Here is a 23471-nt window from a genome sequence, read left to right on the forward strand (position 1 = left end):
TGACGAAAAGAAAAACTTTTACTCAGACGAAAATAAATCTTTTAAACCATTTTTAAATTCTAGAAAGCGAATAGATGACTGACGCAACTCTTGTTTAGGCTAAATTCTACTTAATGAGGTTTATCTCAGGTTGTTATAAACGTTAATATTTTCATACGCTAAATTTTTGAACACAGTAAAAGTGACACTTGAAAGTTCAGTTACTTTTCTGTTTCTCTTTGAAAACAACAGAGACTAACAGTACAAAAAGATCGTTTGTTTGTTTGTTTGTTTTTTGAACTTGGCGCAAAACTACACGACGGCTATCTGTGCTAGCTGTCCCTAATTTAGCAGTGCAAGACTAGAGGGAAGGAAGCCAGTCATCATCACCCACCGCAAACTCTTGGAATGCTCTTTTGCTAACGAATAGTGGGATTGACCGTAACATTATAACGTCCCCAAGGCTGGAAGAACGACAGTGTTTGGTGTGACGGGGATTCGAACCCGCGACCCTAAAACTGCGAGTCGATCGCTCTAACACCACCAGGCCATGCCTCGCCACCTAACGTTTATGCTTGCAAATCTGGTGTTATGTAAACAGTCTTCAAAATTTTACTTTTATTTTCCGAGGCAACTATAAATAAGTACAAATCTGATTATTACTTTAGTTTTTTTAAACTCCCTTATTTTTATAATTACAATTGGAATGTAGAGCAAGAAAATTATAATAACAAGCCAACATAATTAAAATGTTTTATTCCATAAAATGACCTTTCTTTAATTCGAATTTATTTGTTTTTAGTTATCCTTAGTTTTACCCAAATATGTGATACAGTTTTAAAATTTTATAAAGTTCTACAATAGACAGGATCTGTTACATCAGCTATGAAATGAAACAAGACATTCCTCTACTTGTTTTACTCTTTTTGTTACAACAAATTTTATTTTACTAAACATCATTCCAAACATTTTATTTCAGAAATACAATATGTGTTTATTTCTGCGTATGCGTATTTCTTATAGAAAAGCCATATCGAGCTATCAGCTGTGTTCACTGAGGGGAATCGAACTCGTTATTTTAGCGTTGTAAATCTGGAGACTTACCGCTCCAGAAAAATACGACATGTAAAAATTTAAGCCAACATACTAAGACATCCCCCTACACTTATTTTTGTGGTTAATTTCGTGGACAGAATTTGAATATATAGAAAAATAAGATAACATGTAATTAGCAGTTTTAACTGTACTTTTGTTTTACTATTTTTCATCTTTATCGTTGTCCATCTGGCAAGGTCAACAGTGTGATGTTAAGTCTAAGGGAAAGTCAAAGACGAACTGCTGGATATATTCATCGGTTACAGAACTAAAAAGTTGTGTCTAACTTTATAGACAGAGATAATTAAATAAGACCAGTAAATGTGTTATAAAAATAACAGAATCAGATCATCTTATACGGTTATAATCCTCAAGCCATCTACTCTAACTAGATGATTTCGTAGAAATCTTTTTGTTGTGACTATTAAAACGCTCATAAACAGCTCATATAACTGACTGTCTCATAATGGCGTCATTCTTGATTAAGTCTTGGATTTCTCAGAATAGCTTCCGCTGAAAAAGTTTCCATGAATTATTAGGGTCCTACCAACCTGTAAGTCTGACTTGCATCTTACTAATGTCCATCTATCTCAGTACTAAGCGGATCAACTCCTCAAATTCAACAGTTAATAATGGAGTCAGTAAATCCAACAGAGTCAATAATTTACACACAGTCTAGCGAGAAGGCTAAGAGTCTCCCCTTCCCCCGAAGAAAACAACAAATAATTGACTTCTGCGTGGGTGTGTGGGTGTTAAAGTTCAGTGTTCTCTTATCATTATAAATTATGTACATTATGTAAATATTGTGAGAGAAATGAATTAAATGTCGTTTATTCCTTCTTGGAGAAATTAAAAGTAATAAAGTTAATTAGTCTCATTATAAGAATGATTTTCAATAAATTTCCTCAGATAAATTAATTTTAACTCACCTTTTTTAAAAAGTTTGGAATAGGTAAGGAATAATTCAAACAGTTTTGGTGAAAGAATGTCGAAGGTTGATGTTACTGAAAAAGCCAATAGTTTTTTTTTTGCAACAACAGAGGTGTGATATGGTCTAGATCTCTAATTCATAAAAAAGTAACTAACTTTCTGTTTTCTCTTAGGAAGAGTAAAGGAAGAAATATACAGATAGTTTCATTCATAAGCTCTTGTGGGACGGTTTCATTGACAGTTACCGGGTACTTAAGTGCTGTACTAAATTAGCTATTTTAACGGAATTACATGATATAAACATATCACTGCAATATTTCACGTGGATAAGATCTGTTACATAGAAAGAACTACAAGAAATCCACAGATAATCACTTAACAGAAACAAATCAGATAATACGAAAAACTGAAACTAATATAATACAAACTAAGAGAACCTACGTAATTTTTGGGTTTTCAAAAAAAATGTTCATTTATAAATACTTTTCTCATCCGATTTTGGAAAATAGAAACTATAAGTAAGATGGGCGTCTTTACTGGTGTAAATGAGTACATAAAGTAAATAATCAGAAAGCCAAGCCACAAAAGAGAAAATACATGGGTTGGTCCAAAGAACCCACGCGGATTTCTTGGAAAACGCTCTCCGCCCTCACAAACTCAAGAGTGGGCGACGGATTGAGGCTGAAAACAAAACAGAAAAACGCTACTTAGGAACAGGGCATTATTTCTAGTAATGGCGTATCTTTAGCTTTCCCTTGGTAAATATAGGAACTAAGAATCTAGCCAACATTAAATGTACGTCTTTACTTGTGCAGTTTAAGACATGATATGGCACAATCATACTCTGTGAATGTAATGTATCAAATAAGCTGCACTCGCTCATACAGTTGCGTAAGATAAAAAATGCAAGTGATGGTTCACAACAAAATTCGATAATCCAATACTGACATGGGTAAACTTATGGTTAAATAATATCTTGCATTTTCTGAGCAGGAGGTCAAAATGTAATAATCAAATATGACCTTAATCCTGAGCTACTACCAGCTTCAATATAATGTCTGACAGCTGCACGAAGTCTAAGGTCGAAGTAACATTTGGCTCTGAACAACTGCCAACTTTAACTTAATATCTGACTGCCACACGATGCAGAAGATAAGAAAGAGTCCTGAGCTACTGTTTGATGACCGGAATACTAAAGCATTACTGAAAACTTCGAAAGTATATTAACATGTAAATATATAAAAAAGTCAAAATATGAACATCTGTAAGACGCTAAGGCATGTCAAGCAACTACCACTTCGTAAGTTTAGTTAACTGTGTCAAATATAAACTTCTAAGACAAAAATATTGGTTCATAGGGCATAGATCTTAAAGCTCTACTATCCTAAGAAAAGGATTATTATAAAACATGTTATCCTTTAGAACTGTATAAACAACTAGATGACAGTTTTGTTTTTTAAATTCTGTTACTAAGCGTATCCAATTATTCGAAAGATTTATTAACCCTAAATACATCGATGCCGTGCTGAACGGTAACAAATTACAGTTCTTTGTATCCCTAATGTTTCAAAACAATAGGGATACAAGTAAGATAAAGAAGGGATACATAAGTTAAGTTATGCAATAGCTTCTACCAAAGAGTTGCTAAAAGATTAACTACAAATTACAACTGACAACAATTAATATTAACTACAAGGGGCAAGAAATCATAAAAATGCTTCTATGACTACTTAGCTTTAAATCATAAATTAGATATTATCTCTATTGGTAGTGTTTTCGGACTTTATTCTCAGAAAAACCATACTTTATTGCTAAAATAAATCATCTCAATAGTGTTGAGCAACAAAGATGTGGAGTTTAGTGAGTTTATCGGACAGTGCTTCTCTTGCAAAAACGTAGGAGTGTTCATGTTTGCATACTACGATACGATAACTAAAACGTGCTTATGGATATTAATTAGATTGTGACTGATCTGAAACATAGATAAAACCAACGACTGGTCTGTAATCCCTTATAAGCTGCGTCGTTCATAGTACACAGGTGAAACTGAAACTACAACTGCTGTTACTTCTACTGTGTATTACTATCTCATTCGTCACAACACACAAGACTGGATCCTGCAACTATTTTAGTGACTATTCAACTGTGATTCAAAGAAAAATCCATCACGACAAATACAACGATGACTAGACATGCCACAGTACCACTTTTGCACATATTGGTGGTGATGTATTGTTGTGATAGGGAATCATGACCTTCATAAATATCAAAACCGCTTTACGTTTTAGTGAAAGCTCCTAGAAAAGCTATAGAGCGAAACGTTGAGTGCCTAATTAAATAAAAACATTTTGATGTTATAAGGTCATTTATTTCTAGTATTATAGTTTGCTGCAGTAAAATAACTTTCAGATTGTTTAGAAGTAAGTTTACTTTATAATCTCATCCACTGTATTTGAAATTAATTCAAAGTTTTCAGTTCGAACATCATTTAACCATTCTTTGTGAATTTTGATTTTTAGTCAAATTATAGGAAACAAAGTAAGGGTTTAGGGTAAACAGCCATTTCTGAAAACAATCTTTCCTTTTAGCTTATCGAGCAAAATAATTTGTCGAATTAGAATATAATAAAACAAGGAAACAAACCATTAATCATTGTCATAACTACTCACTCTCCGATTTCTTTCCCATTCCAACAGTTGACTTCCCCTTGTACTGAGAAAGTTTCATTGCTACATAAACTGTCTGCCAGCTTGGTGTAAAACCATTTGTTTTCCTTCAGTGTCTTCGCGAAGTCCTGAAGTTCAGAATGCCAAGTGGAAACCACTGTTCTCGACGTTACGATGCTTCCGTTTGTTTCTTGTTCAGAGTCTGTAACTTCTGATGACGATCTTGTCGACCTTTGAAGATGTCCACACAGGCTTTTAACCTTGACGCAGACAACATAAAGGTTAAATGAGCTGAGAGTCGGAAATTAACACGCATTTTTAACTCTAAATATAAAATCAGTTAAAAATTAGGCACAAATACATTTTCTACCATAAATAATGAGAAAAAAGTCCGAAAGGGTTAAGATAAGTAGCTTTTTTCCCATGTAGATTTCACCACTATCATTCCTCATTAAATAAGGTTCATTTTATTACGTGAGCAATGAATTCGCAGTTAAATTCTTCGGAGACTTTGCTTTCTTCAAGTTCGAAAGAATTAGGAGTAAATATGCTTAAAATTCAAACTCTGAAATATGAATGAACTCGAACTATTTGTGAAAAAAACAACCGAAACTATAACCGTTTGGAAGTTGGGTTAAAGTAAGAATAATTACATAAAATCAACAGTACAGGGTGTTTGGAAAGTCACTGTGCAGTTTTGTAATCATATTTTATTCAGTCTATTTCAAGCCAGCAACTGATAACAGTGTTTAGAAACAAAATAAGAAGGATCCAGGCCTGTATTGATGCCAACTGGGGTCACTTTCAACATTGTTTATAATTGTCATTCATATTTACCTCCTGTATTCCATATTGAAACATGTCTGCTAATAAATATATAAGTGCACAGTGACTTTCCGAACACCCTGTATTTCGCCAAGTTATTACACTTCCTATGCACATATTTTAGTTTTAAACATTTCCTATTTGCTCCATTACAAAATGTGGTTATATGCAGTTGTACTAGAGGTTCCGAAACGGGAATTATTACACCCTTAAACATAACAGAAACTCCTTTCTACCGCTTTCTAACAGCTTTAAGAACCTTTTGGTATAGACGTATCCTCACTATTCAATTGAGTTTTGCTTTGAAAATATCAGTTTCTAACACCCTTATGCACCTGAGATTTTATAAATGCAAGTTTAAGCCTTAATTATACTCTCTATTTGTGTGAAATATAGAATTCCTATATACTACACCAGTTTGAACTGCAGCCTAGAATAAAATAAGCTATTATATTTTGTAAGAAATGACTGACAGTTAGCTAAAAAAGCAAACATCTTAAACATGGAGATGAGTTACTTAATTCGATATTTGCTTCAAGGTTATATATATATATATATATATATATAAAACTAACATATACATCAATGTTGAAAATAACAGGAAACATCTATTTATAAGTACAATAAAGCGATTTATTTTTGGTGGGAACATACTATATAATATGACATAACACTGGTATGTTTTCTTCAGACCAATGTTCTGTCGATTGTTTTTTGTTTGTCTGTTTTTTGAATTTCGCGCAAAGCTACTCGAGGGTTATCTGCGCTAGCCGTCCCTAATTTTGCAGTGTAAGACTAGAGGGAAGGCAGCTAGTTATCATCACCAACCGCCAACTCTTAGGCTACTCTTTTATCAATGAATAGTGGGATTGACTGTAAACGTTATAACGCCCCCACGGCTGAAAGGGCGAGCATGCTTTTTGCGACAGGGATTCGAACCCGCATCCTTCGGATTACGAGTCGAACGCCGCAACCCATCTGGCCATGCCGGGCCTGTGTTCTGTCGAAACGTATAGTACGTCACCTTAAAAATGAATACAAAAATCACTTTATTACGCTTATAAAGTTTTGTTTGCCAATTTATTACTATCCCAGCGTAATATGCTTATTTAACCATGAATACACTAACAATGGTATAATAACACGTTTCAAGATTTCCCTCCTCTTTTTGTGTACTGTGATCATAAATAAGAACGAACATATACATGTAATGAAATACACTTAGCGTATGTGTATGAATACTATGCTTTATACAGTTCAGGAAAAATAATAATTCAGCTTGATGCCTATCTTTGGAACTACTTTTTTATCGTATATTTTACTCGGTCTGGTAGTCATGACTACTTACTACTAGCTGACACTACGATTTCCATAGTAACAAGCTTCTATGAAGAACAGCAAAACCACACGTATCCTGACAGACTTCACCATACGTAGACGTCAGCAGGTAAAGGCACATAAATCCATTTGAGTGGATTTATCGCATGTCTCTCATGAAAGCAGCAACTGATTCCAAGATGAGACAGGTAACTTACAAGTTAAGCTTTCGTCGACTTCAAATCATTTTTATTATCTTGTTAACGTACCAGAAGACATTTCGAACTGAACTGTATTTTTTTTCTTTTGAAGTCGGAGGATTCTCTTTCGTAGTCAGGCTTAATGTTGCTGATACGTGTGTTGCTGCGAATTGATTTAAAGTGTGTTTTTTGAGGCCGCAACTGTTCTAAGCATACGTGTTTCTCTGGTTTCTTGGACAACACTGAGAACATCTTCATCCTCGAAATATTGCGCGTATGAAAAATTTGAAACTCCTGCTGTACGAATATACTTCCCAAGTAATTTCAATTATGTCTTAAATTTTTAAAAAACGAAGTGGACGCTAAAAGTGTCGTCCCTTGAGATACGACTCGCATCTGTGGTGTCACGCCACTGTATTAGCACACACGTTGTTAATATAAAATATAATCTACGCACATAACACTGCTTAGCCTCCCGATCAGATGGTGGGCGATTATAACATCAACACTACTAACGCACACCTTTTATTGTTTTGTATTACTTGTTTACATCTACGTTCACGTAAATGGAGGGCTAAAGAATTTTTTTTTCACGTTAAATAATCTTTCTCACTACATTTAAATGGTTATTCAACAATAAGCTCGTCTCCGTTGTTGTTTGTAATTAAGCACAAAATTACACAAAGATTTATCTGTGATCAGCCCAACGCAGGTATCGAAACCCAGATTTTAGTGTTGTAAGTCCGCAGACATACCGTTGGGCCACTGGTAGGCAGCTCGTCTCTGAATACCCACAACGTATACGCTTTAAGCAAAAAAACAAACAAACAATAATTCAACGCAGTTCACACACTGTCCAGAAACTCGTGATATTATCATACCTATTTAAATAATATTAATTTCTACATATAATTAAATAACACATGCATAATATTCAGTTTAATAATTAGTATTTCATTAACACACAACCACAGGTCTCTTTGTTACGTAGTTTATTCAACGTTTGTAAACAGGTTTACATATGAATTACATGTCTAATGTCTAAGATAGGCTCGTGGTAGTAATGTCCTTACACAACCAGTCGTGAAAAGAAGCGTTTCTTTGTTACAATAACGTCAATCAATATCCAATCATAAAGACTTCCAAGACTTTGTTTAGCTACATTAGAAGCTTGTGAGAGCCCTCGTCAAATTCGAATTATTGTTTATTATTTTGTTAATGTAGTAGAAGATATGCACAACTCCATCGTATGGTATTTGGGTCAGGAGTTTCTTGGATTATGCACTCTCCAAATACATCGGTCTTCGTTTAAACACTACTCTAATACAACATGATTACATGAAAATGTGCTTTAACGGGTACATCACATGATGAAAAATCGTTTGACATATTATTTAAACAACTATATGTACTATATAAAAAATAATAATAAGGCGTTTACAAAAAAAAATCTGTAATAATGATGATGATTCTACCAGAGACATAAGCCTGTATTAAAATACTTCGAAACAAAGTACTGTTTGGAAGAATTTAGGTTTAAAACGAAAACGTAGTACTCAAGTATTCAATGATCGATTCTGATAATTCAAAATACCACGAGCCCCAGGAATGTCATTTTACGACAGCTTCAACCAGACAACGAAGTTTTATGGTCTGATATGACGAAACTTATATTCTCAGAAATGTAATTGTCTCACTGTGTATTTGTTATTGTTTGAGAGATAAAGTACGCGTTCTCCAGAAACCGGAAACAAAAACAATAAGAACTTTACTATCCAGATCCAACGATGAAACACAAAGTTAATTTATCCTTTCAAATTATCGCTATTTGAACTCATCAAGTTTTGTCATAAACGTGACTGACAGTTTCTTTTCGTAGGAAACTATTTTCTTGATATGATCAAGTTAGGAAATTTTCAAATTTGAAAATACACTGAGCGGCATTAAAAACACAATAAGTTATGAGTTGTTTCATATAAAACTTATGTTTAACCCAGCTTATTAAAACTGTTTAACTGTATGTACGTTGTTGTCTTTTTAACGCCTTTCAGTATATGAAAAATTTCACTTTAAATTGCAAAGTCAACTAAATATAATAAGAGTTCTAACTCAAAACTAAGCTTTTTAATACACATTTTCTAGTTACCCCACATATAAGGTGAACGAGTTTTGTTTGTTTTCAATTTCGCACAAATCTACTCGAGAGCTATCTGTGCTTGCCGTCCCTAATTTAGCAGTGATTTAGTCTAATTTAGTCACTAATTTAGAGGGAAAACAGCTAGTCATCATTACTCACCGCCAACTCTTGAGCTACTCTTTTACCAACGAATAGTGAGACTGACCGTCACATTATAAAGCCCCAACGGCTAAAAAAGGCGAGCATGTTTGGTGTGACGGGAATTCGAACGCGCGACCCTCAGATTACGAGTCGAGTGCTTTAACCACCTGGCCACGCCGGGCCTAAGATGAACGAAGAGCAATAATAATGTAAGAAGTCAACAAAGAAGCTTTAACTCTAGTAGGAACGGGTATGTTATCTTGGTTATGCCCGCAGGGGAGAAGAGAAGGTTCAAGGATAATAAAATAATACACGGTTACAAAATGTTTGCATTTTTAATCATGAAGGTAGCCCTGATGTCTCGTAATTATCTATTTTCCATAATAATCGATATATTATTATGTCTTACAGCTACGCTAAATAAATGTTTCTTCAAGGTTACCCACTTTCGTTTGCAAGTCTCTAAATTTCTTTAAAGAAGTCAGAACGAATGAACATGACATGAGCTCGTGTCCCTGGTAATCAGGCAGGCACTCTTAACTGAATGAACTCCATTCGATGAAACTAGGACTGATGGAAGTTGGTCTAATGACAAATGGATTAATTAATGGCAGTCGAGACATGATCATCTCTGACAATGGTATTAACGACAGTCGAGACCTGATCATCTCTGACAATGGTATTAACGACAGTCGAGACCTGATCATCTCTGATAATGGGATTAACGACAGTCGAGACCCGATCATCTGACAACTGGATTAATGACAATCGAGACCTGACAACTGGATTAATGACAATCGAGACCTGATCATCTCTGACAACTGGATTAATAACAGTCGAGACTATCATCTGACAATGGGATTAATGACAATCGAGACCTGATCATCTCTAACAATTGGATTAATAACAGTCAAGACTATCATCTGACAACTGGATTAATGACAATCGAGAGCTGATCATCTGACAACTGGATTAATGACAATCGAGACCTGATCATCTGACCACTGGAGTAATGACAATCCAGACTTGATCATTCACTTGATGATGTTACCTACTTGTTTTGTAAAATCTTGATTTGTTGTCAAAGAAAAGAAAAAAAACCCAACATAATTTAAAATGATCTTTAACACAAAGTTTGCTACAATAAAGAATCAAGTATCCACTATTATATTTTAAATTGCGTTCGTTTTAAACTTGAATTAATCTTTGGCTGTATCGTGTGTAATTTATATTAGCATAAAATTGTTTAGAATGTGTTACAGGCAATACAACTACTTACAAAATGTGTCCTGGTATAAGGGAATGTTTAAAACATGTTTTGTTAATATATGCAGTTTATGAAAAAGTCGAAGCAAAAAGTTTTGCATAGAAAAGTGATTTCTCCAAGCCCGTTCCATGGGTGTGGATTCGCTAGATAGTAGATAAGGGCAGTGGGAATCTCGTTAATCCATTCATGCGCGTCACTAATTAGATGACGAGGCATTTGGCTATCTTAAGAGAGTCATACCTACAGTAGATGTTGGTAGAATAATAAATTCAGGTCAAGTGTTAGCATCAGCGCCTAATTACCACTTTTAATATACTGCCTTACAAAAAAAAATAAACATTGAATTCGATACGAAATAATTCTTCCTCTGGAGATGGTAGGCCATATGTGACTGAATGAAGTATGCATCTAGAAACTGAGTTTCTTTTCAGCAAAGTTGGCACAAAAATTTTCATAACGCTAACTGTCTCCCTTCTATTTGCCGCACGTGAATAGTACAACTTAATAGACTGATACATAAATCATAGAAATTAGGTTCAGTACACTATCCTAATGTCACGAAAAAGCTAATTTTACTAAGGCTCAAGTAATATTACTTCATGAAAACATACAAATTTGGCAACACAACTGCTGTGATTGAAAGATCCTATGAATATTAAGTTTTGTTAATCTTTTATAGCGACGAGTTTTGCTCAACGACCAGCTTCAAAAACTTAACCCCTTTATATTATGTTATCATCATACAGTAGATAAATTATTTAAAGTAAATTTACCTCATAAAACATGTGAACTGGCTTTATGTATTTTAATACTTACATTTTTAAAATCTGTTTTGTTCATTTTATTCACTTAAAACAAGTTGTGGTTTCAGCAGACTTAAGGCTCTCTGAATGACGTCACTACTATTCAATAATTTTATACACTGAGCAGATTCCTGCAGAAAATTGTGTTTTTAGCCACGGCACAGCGGGTCATAGAATGGTTCTGAGGTTTTAAAGTACAAACGTTTAGCGCATAGCTCCGTCATCTCTTAGCTGATTTGAAATCTAATTACAGTTTCGGATTAAGGAGGTCAAATACTTTCTCTTGACGTATTTGACCACGCCCAAGGTCTCGGAGATTAATGTACTCTAATAGCGGTTAAAAGAATATCAACTTAAGGGTAGGCTGGTAGAGATTCTGGTGAGTAATACAATCGAATGGGATATACCCGTGTCTCACACTTGGTATTGCTGGCACACAAAACTGTAGCTGATAAAGAGGGTAAAATAAAAGTCTCATAGATTAATTTAGTCTAATCCTGCCTACACGAATTTCAATTGCCGCGGATACTGATGGTTCCCTCTTGTTTTTAATTTTGTCAGAATAGGCACGTGTGCTAGTAGACTATTCATATGCTAGATGGTGAAAGCAGAAGGTTTTTCCCCTATAAAAAATTAGTGGTAGGAAACAATGACAAAAACACCTTTTATTGTGCTCCTACCGTTTGCTCTTTACGTTTTAATTTAAATTCATCACGGTTTAAACATAAAATCTTCCTTATAAGATAAAGAATGTAAACATTGTATATATTGTTGATTTACAGCGTATCCACTGAAGAAAATCATAATTTGTGCTGAAAAGATACAATACATATTTTGAATACATTAATTGAAAATCTCATTTTATACAATTAGAAAGATTACTACATTGCCCTCATACATATATTGTTCCAGGGCCAGGTGGTTAAGGCACTCGACTAGTAATCCTAGGGTCGCGGGTTCGAATCCCCAGCAAACCAAACATGCTCGCTCTTTAGGGCGTTATAATTTTACAGTGAATCCCACTATTCGCTGGTAAAAGAGTAGCCCAACAGTTGACTGTGGATAGTGATGACTAGCTGCATTCCCTCTAGTCTTACACTGCTAAAGTAGGAACGACTAGCGCAGATAGCCCTCGTGTAACTTTACGCGAAATTCAAACCAAACCAACGTTTTGGTAATTGTGAAAATCAGAATTTTTAGCTTTTTTTGCAATAAACATAAAAAAGTTAGGTTCATTTCCTATTTATTTTCAGCACAGTATAGAAAAATAAATTGTATTTATTTCTAGTGGAAAACTCTTCCATTTCATTTTAGTAAATCAAATGACTATTTTTTCACACAAATAAAAACATTTTTAATTAGAAAGAAAAACTCGATATTTAACTGTAATAAGATATATTGGGAAGTAAACATCTGAAGGAAATGAATTACATGGCACAGTTTTACTCAAGATAACGGGTTCTCTTGTAAGTAATTACGGAGAGAATTATCAGACGCTACAGGAACTTAGCAGTCACAATATTGAAAACAGGAGCCGGGTTGGCCCCGTGATAGAGTGCAATATCACAAAATAATTCCCGCAGATTAAGCTGCGAGTGCATTATAAGAGTAACAATCAATTCATCATCATAATTGGTAGGGTATTGCCGAATGGCTGCCTAACCATTGGTTAGTAATTAAAAAAAGGCTAAGAGGCCGGTAAGAGGATTACTTAACAGCTTTACCGCAAATACAGAAATGCAGTACAATACCAAAAGTGTATAACACACACAGTTTAAATGTCAAAAGCTGGCGAAGCACGAGAAACCAGCGGTGGTGAAAAATATGATAAAATCCAAGAAAACCGTACATTTTTTGTTCCTTTTTTTCAGTTTACTTGATTTTTGTCACAGCTCTTACCATTAATTACTGGTATATAAAGGTACAGATTTCTTCATTTTCTAATATTTACCACATCACAGTATCATCTAATATCAAATGTATTACACGCACTACCTTCAATGGAAACCCCTGACGGATGTTTTCTGCTTTATGTTATTTACTGAATTTATTTATTTTTCATTTCGTAGCATAAAAGTGTTTGATGATTTTTGTTCACACTTTGCTATTCTTACTGGAAACGAACAAATATCAGATTTACTTCAGTTTCTTACAAGGGTAAAAGTAGGTGTTAAATATGGTTCCATTGGTCGATTATTGCGTTTTGATGAAATGTTTACGGGCTCTACAAAAAGAATATATTTCATTGATTATATATTTAAGAAAAGTACGAGTTTGACTTTTTCCTAAGTGAGGAAAAATATATTTTCGCGGGTAGTCACTATACATTAGAGATGTTTTAGTGGTCCATGTATTAGTACATTTATTGGTCAAGGAGTATTGTCTGCAACCTGCCACAACTCTAGAGAGAAGATTGTGGGACGGATACGAAGTCCAAGTTGATCCTAAAGTTAACGCAATCGGGTTGGGATCCGTGATTATTCAGAATAAAGAAAGTACTGAAATCACTATCGTATCCTGAGATCCGGTTTTGAGCAATATAAGACACTGGGTTGTTACACTGTCGTTTAGGAGATCATCTCGTCCATCAATGTATCAATATAAAGTTATGGAATAGACAAGTCGGGCAACAACGTTGAGGCATATGGCCAGTACAGAACAGTGTTAAATATGTAATTTCAATCATTTACATCCTCTGGTGGGACATTGGTAAGTCTAAGCTTAGGGGTTCGACTCTCCTCGGTGGACACAGAAGATATAATTACGCAAATTCCGATAAAATTAATTTTATATAAGAAAATAACAAATTTGTAAAATCACACAGCTTGCTATTGACAAAATGTACGAATCCGTAGAGTGTAGTCAGTTTCTTTATGTTGAATTTCACGCAAAGCTACTCGAGGGCTATCTGCGCTAGCTGTCCCTAATTAAACAGTGTAAGACTAGAGGGAAGGCAACTAGTCATCACCACCCACCGCCAACTCTTGGGTTACTTTTTACCAACGAATAGTGCGACTGACCGCACATTATAACGCCCCCACGGCTGAAATGGCGAGCATGTGTGGTGTGACGGGGATTCGAACCCGCGACCTTCAGATTACGAGTTGAGTGCCTTAACCACCTGGCCATGCCGGGCCAAGTGTAGTAAGACTTGCGTTTTTGTACATTTTCTAAGCGAAAAAAATGTCAAATTTAAAAACAAAGGATTTATTGTAACACTTGAGTTATTCAGTACACAAAAATCAAAGAACGTTTTGAAATATCTATTGAATCTCGAAAGCCAAAAGACAGCTAAGTGGTTACATTTACACATACATAAATATATATGTTATTGAAACTAACCAGCCGTGATAGAAGAACACGCATAGCAATTTTTGATGTTTCTAATTCAAATTATTGTTTATTTTAATTTAAAAATAAAAAGTCAGAATATTAGGATATTTTGTTTAAGTAGACAGACATACATTCTTAATGTTTTAATATTTTCAACAATTTACATCTCGTTTTTGTCTAAAATAAAAATCAATTGCTTCAGATTCAAACTGTTAGATTATGCTTGTAATTGTATTTCTCTACTGAAAGTGATAAGCCAATGGCCCTAAAGCAATGGTTCCCAACCTTTTTTATGCCCCGCACCCCTAAAAAAATTTAATATGTTCTCGCACCCCTCACAGTAATTAATTATTTAAGAATAAAGGTGAAGGTGGCCAAAACAAATTTTTATAATGTTATTTCGCACCCCTTGGAACACTATCTCGTACCCCCCTGGTTGAGGACTACTGCCCCAAAGGATATTGGTTTTATCAAATCATCTAGGTAAAAACTGTAATAAAACTGTGCATAGCATAACACAAGTACTTTGTAACTGATCAGACGTTTTACACCACAATGTTCAAAATGGTATTTGTTTAGAACAAAGCCACATTGGGCTATTTGTTATGTCCACTTGGGAGAATCAAGCCACAGACTCTGTAAACGTACCTCGAGGTTCATATTTAAGCATATGCTGTTTGTGAGCGGTCTTTATGTTTACAAGTGTATATACAAGAGTCACATAACAATATACACTAGATGTAATTCCAATTAAAACACGGAAAATTAGAAAGGGTATCAAAAAGGGTGCTTAGTTTAAATTCAAGACGACAAAAATATAATAAATTGCTTAATTTTGTAAGAGTAACCTTGTGTTCAAGCTAATTTAATATATAATGGTGTTGTTTAGAATATTCAAACAAACGGTGGACAGAAAAATACGATCAAATATCAATAACCAATTGAAATAATTCTATATTTGTCATCTAACTTTCCAAGTTTCTAAATCACGCTGTTTCCCATGTAACTGCTGAAATACACGTCTCAAACTTTGAAGGCACTTTCCGCGGCTATGGTGTATTTTTCTAGATTATTTTGGATCTAAAATACTCCTAAATACGTGGTACCTTCACCTCCTATCGTCAAAAAACGTCAGCTAATAACACCTCGAGCTTCAGTAATCCCACCCACGTAATGTTTGGTTTCGAGAATTAATCTTTACAAGTGCTCTGGTTGCTTTCCGCACAATACAGCTCCAAGGATCACTTTCCCGTCCTGTCGATGTTTTTTTCTTCAAGATGACGTGAACAGGTCACGTAATGGCAGATGAAATCTCAGTAGGGTGCGCTGCTGCATCGTGGGAACAACAAATAAAAATAGAAGGCAAATTTTAATTTGGAAATCTAGCTCTGAGATCATTTCTGTTAGATTTGGTCGTAACGAGTAAATGAAATATAAATAATGATATTACTTTACGTGAGGCTTTTGAGAAGTCGACAAACAACTTTACTGATTTACTACGCAAATCATGTATGAGGGATGTTTTGTACGATAGAGACGAATCATATAACAGAAAGACTAGAAAATACATTACGTATATAGAATCCAACAAGTGAATACATCGTCCAACAAAATAAATCATTTCATAATACGATATAATTAATACCTGTAACAAAATAAATTATCAAATTATTAAGCCGTAGCTGAAAAACAAATACCAAAAAACGACGTGGAATTTTAAAAATGCCTAGAAGGAAACAGTTACAAAGTTGGAAACCAGACACAAACAAACGTCGTAAAAGCAAGCATGACCTTCAACAGTCTTATAAACATAATATTAAGACACACAGGTAGCTAAGAAAACTGTACTTTGTTGTTTTTTTTCACTGTAAAGTTAAATCCGGACAGTGAAGTAAAAGACATATAACTTGATTAACTTGCGTTAAAGTCACTATTCCAGATTAAATTAATTAATATTTGTAGAGACAGAATTAGAAATTAAAGTTTGTATTCATGTTGTTGTTTGTTTCCTTCATTGGAAAAAATATCGAAGTATTGTTTTGCAAACGTCTTATGTTTATTAATCATGCGTGACGTTCGTTGTTAAACGCTTTCCGATGTTAAAATTTCATCATTTCGTAACGAAATGGAGTTAAATCTATCAAGTTTCTACTGCAGATGGAGATCTTAATAAATAACGTATTGCTTTTCGAGTTGATTCGAAAACAACTCTGCCTTATTACCTATACACACGTGTATATATGAAAGAGAGAGAGAGAACACGTGAAATTAATCTTCAACTGATGAGATTTAAAAGTAATTTATACAAAGTTTGTTTGATGGAACCGGTTTTATAGCATATTTAGTTTGAAGCTATTATCATTGTACATCAGCACTTGTTGTTTCTAATACCAGCACTTTTTATCTTTATAAGTTTCAGAGTTCTCTCCGAAGCTGAATGTTCATAATGACAGGAAATATTGGTTAATTTTTTCTCTTGAAAATTATGATTTTGTGCGTTAGCAACACCAAGCATGGGGAGCACGTATGACCGATTCGATTTTTATACTTATCAGTATCTCTCTACAGATATCCCCCGTTAGTACAGCGGTAAGTCTCCGGATTTACAACGCTAAAATCAGGGGTTCGATTCCCCTCGGTGGGATCAGCAGATAGCCCAATGTGGCTTTGCCATAAGAAAACACACACACAGCTACCCCACAAATACTATTAATTACATTAACTGTTTAAAAGCGATTAAAATCAGCACTATAAAACCATGATGACAAATTTAAGGGTAATTGTTTTTCCACAACTGCATACAGTGAACAGCAGTAAAAGTTGAAACTTTGTGGATGTAAGCACTCAACCCCATATCTTTAACTGATTTTCCCCTAATTTGTACAGTTTAACTTCAGCGTTTGGAATTTATTTTATAGATGGAATATTCCCAACGCATTTGGAAACTATTACCACAGGCATTCTTTCCTATGACTTTAAAGTGACAACTTGGACTAACAATGAAAATGCTGTATTATGCGTGGCTGGAAGAATTTCAAAAAGGCAAACTTGCTTGTCGCGGTATGAAGGCGCTGTCGTTTCGTGCAAGTTGTGAAGGCGATCAGTACTGCAACGGCTGAGATAGGCAGACTAATTTTCGTCATTATATAGTACATATAGCAATTAATAGTTTCGTGTTGCAATACGTAGCACAACTGGACAAAGAAAGTAAACCAGCAGTATTTTACAGGATTCTAATACTCGCCCAACAGGTAATGAAAGTGAACCAGCAGTATTTTACAGGATTCTAATACTCGCCCAACAGGTAATAAAAGTGAACCAGCAGTATTTTACAGGATTCTAATACTCGCCCAACAGGTAATAAAAGTGAACCAGCAGTATTTTACAGGATTCTAATACTCGCCCAACAGGTAATGAAAGTAAACCAGCAGTATTTTACAGGATTCTAATACTCGCCTAACAGGTAATGAAAGTGAACCAGCAGTATTTTACAGGATTCTAATACTCGCCCAACAGGTAATGAAAGTAAACCAGCAGTATTTTACAGGATTCTAATACTCGCCTAACAGGTAATGAAAGTGAACCAGCAGTACTTTACAGGATTCTAATACTCGCCCAACAGGTAATGAAAGTAAACCAGCAGTATTTTACAGAATTCTAATACTCGCCCAACAGGTAATGAAAGTAAACCAGCAGTATTTTACAGGATTCTAATACTCGCCCAACAGGTAATGAAAGTAAACCAGCAGTATTTTACAGGATTCTAATACTCGCCTTACAGGTAATGAAAGTGAACCAGCAGTATTTTACAGGATTCTAATACTCGCCTAACAGGTAATGAAAGTGAACCAGCAGTATTTTACAGGATTCTAATACTCGCCCAACAGGTAATGAAAGTAAACCAGCAGTATTTTACAGGATTCTAATACTCGCCCAACAGGTAATGAAAGTAAACCAGCAGTATTTTACAGGATTCTAATACTCGCCCAACAGGTAATGAAAGTAAACCAGCAGTATTTTACAGGATTCTAATACTCGCCTAACAGGTAATAAAAGTGAACCAGCAGTATTTTACAGGATTCTAATACTCGCCCAACAGGTAATGAAAGTAAACCAGCAGTATTTTACAGGATTCTAATACTCGCCCAACAGGCAATGAAAGTAAACCAGCAGTATTTTACAGGATTTTAATACTCGCCCAACAGGTAATGAAAGTGAACCAGCAGTATTTTACAGGATTCTAATACTCGCCTAACAGGTAATGAAAGTGAACCAGCAGTATTTTACAGGATTCTAATACTCGCCCAACAGGTAATGAAAGTAAACCAGCAGTATTTTACAGGATTCTAATACTCGCCCAACAGGTAATGAAAGTAAACCAGCAGTATTTTACAGGATTCTAATACTCGCCCAACAGGTAATGAAAGTAAACCAGCAGTATTTTACAGGATTCTAATACTCGCCTAACAGGTAATAAAAGTGAACCAGCAGTATTTTACAGGATTCTAATACTCGCCCAACAGGTAATGAAAGTAAACCAGCAGTATTTTACAGGATTCTAATACTCGCCCAACAGGCAATGAAAGTAAACCAGCAGTATTTTACAGGATTTTAATACTCGCCCAACAGGTAATGAAAGTGAACCAGCAGTATTTTACAGGATTCTAATACTCGCCTAACAGGTAATGAAAGTGAACCAGCAGTATTTTACAGGATTCTAATACTCGCCCAACAGGTAATGAAAGTAAACCAGCAGTATTTTACAGGATTCTAATACTCGCCCAACAGGTAATGAAAGTAAACCAGCAGTATTTTACAGGATTCTAATACTCGCCCAACAGGTAATGAAAGTAAACCAGCAGTATTTTACAGGATTTTAATACTCGCCCAACAGGTAATGAAAGACAATTTCTTTCACAAAAAGTGACCACATGGCTTAAACCCAAGCTACTGTTAGTCAGTCACCCCTTATTTTTAGTTAAACAAATTATCTGGTCGTTAAACCTTCCTCTTCTCCTAACCAAGGTTCGTCCCTAAGCATACAAAGTGAAAAATATGTTTTTTATTTTCTTTTTATCAGCTGAATTTCAATTTTTAATATCGCAAGACTTGTCTCTACCGGCACATCCAGAAATTCCAAATTTCGTCTTCCAGTCGTGAAAATAACTGACGACTGAACCAATACTCACTGTATGCTGTTTAATTTTCCTATAACATATTATATTTATCAGTGCTTACAATTATTAACAGCAAATAACCGTAAATGCATTCTGTTTCTTGCACAATCAGTGCCAAATCACTTTTAAAGCTCTGTGAACTCGCACCTAAACTGTTTAGGGTCATGTTTATACTTAGCTGTGGGTTTGTTACTAATAGTTGAAAGTAACGGATCATATATCTTATGCTGATTGCTTTCCATTGTAACTTAAACTATGGATTTAGGGCTTACATCTCTTAAGCCGACTAAAACTTACAGCGCACAAACAGGAGTGTACAGGGGTATGAACTCACGTTGAATGAACCCTTTACGTGAACAATATTCTAAGAATTTCTACAATAGCAAATCTTAATAAAACGTACACGACAGTACAGATTACTTCTTCCCTCTTCTCTGCCAAGTACAAGACTTTAGCATTCACTTTGGTTGCAAACCGCTACGACCTCGATAAGTATCACCCAACAACTAAGTTGTTAGACTAGAAACCGTATGCCTTTTGCATCCAACGACAGACCAGTTAACATTCCAAGTCGGACGTATTATCCATGATAACTGGTTACGAGATATCTGTTGAGATGATAGAGTTGATCAGACAGTAAAAAAGAACGACCGTGCCAATTCTTTTCTGCTACCGTACAGGTGTCTCTCTTGTCGAGTCAGTGGCAAGGCCAGATAACAGATATTCACATTCCTGAGACGTTATCAACACTGATTGACCTCGGGATTTCATTCCGACCCGTCCCTTCTCCAGTTTTGTATCTTTAGAAAAGAATGTATACAGGCAGAGAAACCACAAGACCAGATTTCACAAACAAACGTGGGATGATCGGAACACGGCCCACATTTATCGGTGTAAAAAAAAAATCGTTAATGCAAGATTTTAACTTCTTACAATCCTCTTAACGGCTAGAAAGCTAGAAAAGCTTTCAGAAGTTTAAAAAATGCAAATATAAGCGTGATAAATAATCAAAGATGTAAAATAAAAACATTTTGATTACACAAAGATATTTCTTATTGTAGAGTATTATTAAAATATCTTGCTCAGAAACAATGCATTCTACGTAATTTAACGAGTAACGTGTGGGCATGCGTAGTTTACATCCAGTAAACTATGCAAATATGAAATTAGGAGCAAGGAATTACGGACGTCACCATATGCATAACGGAGGGGTAGATGTAGATGCAATGCAAAGCGAATTTTAGTTGGGAAATAAACCTATAATCCTTCACAGCCACATCTCCGACCGCATTGTTTATATGTTAAGATAATGGATGTAGGTTTCTTTATTTCTTTTTAGAGAATCAAAACACTATCGAATTTTAAAACTTGTTTCCGATACCCAAATTTTGAAAATGTCGTTAAACCTGGTGTTTCTTACTAGATAGGTAGAGTGGATTGTAATTTTTCATCACAACATTCAGCTTAGTGTCTTCTGTAGTAAAAGTGTTTGGCGAATTTTACATATTGCAGAACAGGTTTCACCTCGCAGTCATTAAGACGCCTCGCACGGCCATTATATTCTTTCAGAATTACATGTACCTCATACGTGAGTAGTCTAGGTAGGTCACTTAACTGTTGTAATTGCTTTGAAAACATGGCATTTTATATACGTTGTGCATTCTAAAGCAAAATACCACAACCAAAAAAATAGTTTCGAACACGAAGTACAAGTTTACCCCCTAGTACCAATATCATAGTCCCTTAAGCTACGAACGACCATTCTCAGTCACTTGGTTTGGCTAAATACCAATGACCTGATGGTTCAGAGGTAAATCTGAGGACTTTTATAATGCTCAACGTCGGGATGACATACCCGTAATGGACAAAGTACAGATGGCCTATTGCGTAGCTTTGCACTTAACAACGAATACCACTCGATAAAAGAGACATTAGTTATATACAATTTCATTTAAGAAAACATTCTCTTAATCATAGCACGAAGTATTTAATGGAATGTTAATTATCTGCAGCTATTGTTTGTTTGTTTAGAATTTCGCTCAAAGGCTTCACAAGGGCAATCTGCGACAGCCATCCCTAATTTTGTAGCGTAAGCCTAGAAGGAAGACAACTAATCACCACCACCAACCTCTAACTCTTTGGCTACTATTTTATCAACGAATAGTGGGATTGATCGAAACATTATAGCGTCCCCACAGCTGAAAGGACAAGCATGTTTGATGTAACGAGGATTTAAACCCGCGACCCTCAAATTGCGAGTCGGGCGCCCTAACCACCTGGTCATGCTGGGACTGCATCTACTTTCCACATTTTATATTGATAAATTAAATAGCAATAATTATTAACATATGCCCAGTGTGGTAAAAAAAAATGTATATTGTCATTAATGTGCACGCCCTTTATGAAACATTCTACTTTTTTAAATATACAACACAATTTTTGTTTTAACTGTATTCTCAAGAACGGCTGGTATGGATATTTTAATTAAAGATTGAATAAAGTATAGAACAATGTTTCGACCTTCTTAGGTCATCTTCAGGTTAACCTGTACTTTATTTTAATTAAAGTTTTAATACCCATACCAGCCGTCTTGAAAATACATTTTTTCTTCAAATAGGTTTTTCATCATCACGAATTTCATTTTAACTGATGGCTCACTGGTGAGGGCTTATAACGCCATAAATTTAATTTTCATACCTACAGTTGCGGACTTAGGCAGTCCATTGTGTAGCTTTATGCTTAAAAACATTTTAAGCTTTTCAAACAATGATATAATTCTCACCCTAGAATATCATCACTATAATTATCCCAAAATATTATTAATTTTATTGTCCAGCTTTTCTAACGATGATATAATTTCGTCCTCACAATATCATAACTATAATTCTCCCTAAACCTCCAGAAATATTATTTTACAACAGTTACAATAATAAAGTTATTTTATACGAGTATCTACATGTTCCAGCTTTTGAATAGGTTCCAACACCGTTACTGCTACCACAGAACAATTCATCCATTTTGTTACTCAAAAGGAAAGGTCTGTCTTACAAGAATATTGAAGTTAAGTTACTTATTTTGTGATATCTCATTTTCAATTCCATATAAAGTGCAATTGATATTCATTTACCTCCAAACTTCCTTTTCCCACTAATAAGTTCAGGGTGGTATCTGTTCATCTTCGAATTTCCTACTGTTTTAACCAATAATTCTGTTTCCGCATTTAACTTCTTCCAGTTACTTAACAATAGTACAAATATTGTTGTAGTTAAACCTTTAAAACTCTTCTGTTTCCTACAGCTTCGTCAATATTTCTCTTCCTCTTCCAAACTTTCTGTGAATAATTTATTTACTAATAGTCTACTTCTGTGGCCAAATACGTTCTTCCATTTGAATAACATTATCAAATACGTTATTATTCCTACTAACTCCTTTTTACTGCTCTTTGTCATCCACCTGAGTTTTAATTAAAAAACAAACCTCTGATCAGGTTGTTTTGATATGTACGTCAAAACTAAAAATAACAACAACAAAACGATTCATTCAAGTGACCAGATCTTTGCAAAATCATCAGTTACTGACCGTCATTTGACCTTTAATGTCA

At 34.9% G+C, this 23471-nt stretch overlaps 1 protein-coding gene across 1 annotated transcript in view; it reads right to left on the bottom strand.

The window, feature by feature from the left end:
- LOC143256669 (glypican-5-like) overlaps positions 1–23471 on the bottom strand; it is a 119996-nt gene that overhangs the window by 49715 nt on the left and 46810 nt on the right. Inside the window, exon 4 of the mRNA XM_076514175.1 lies at positions 4674–4930. Within this exon, the coding sequence (XP_076370290.1) occupies positions 4674–4930 (257 nt within the window). The remainder of the gene's footprint in view (positions 1–4673; positions 4931–23471) is intronic.

This window comes from Tachypleus tridentatus, chromosome 7 (assembly GCF_004210375.1).
Source record: "Tachypleus tridentatus isolate NWPU-2018 chromosome 7, ASM421037v1, whole genome shotgun sequence".
Taxonomy (NCBI): domain Eukaryota; kingdom Metazoa; phylum Arthropoda; class Merostomata; order Xiphosura; family Limulidae; genus Tachypleus; species Tachypleus tridentatus.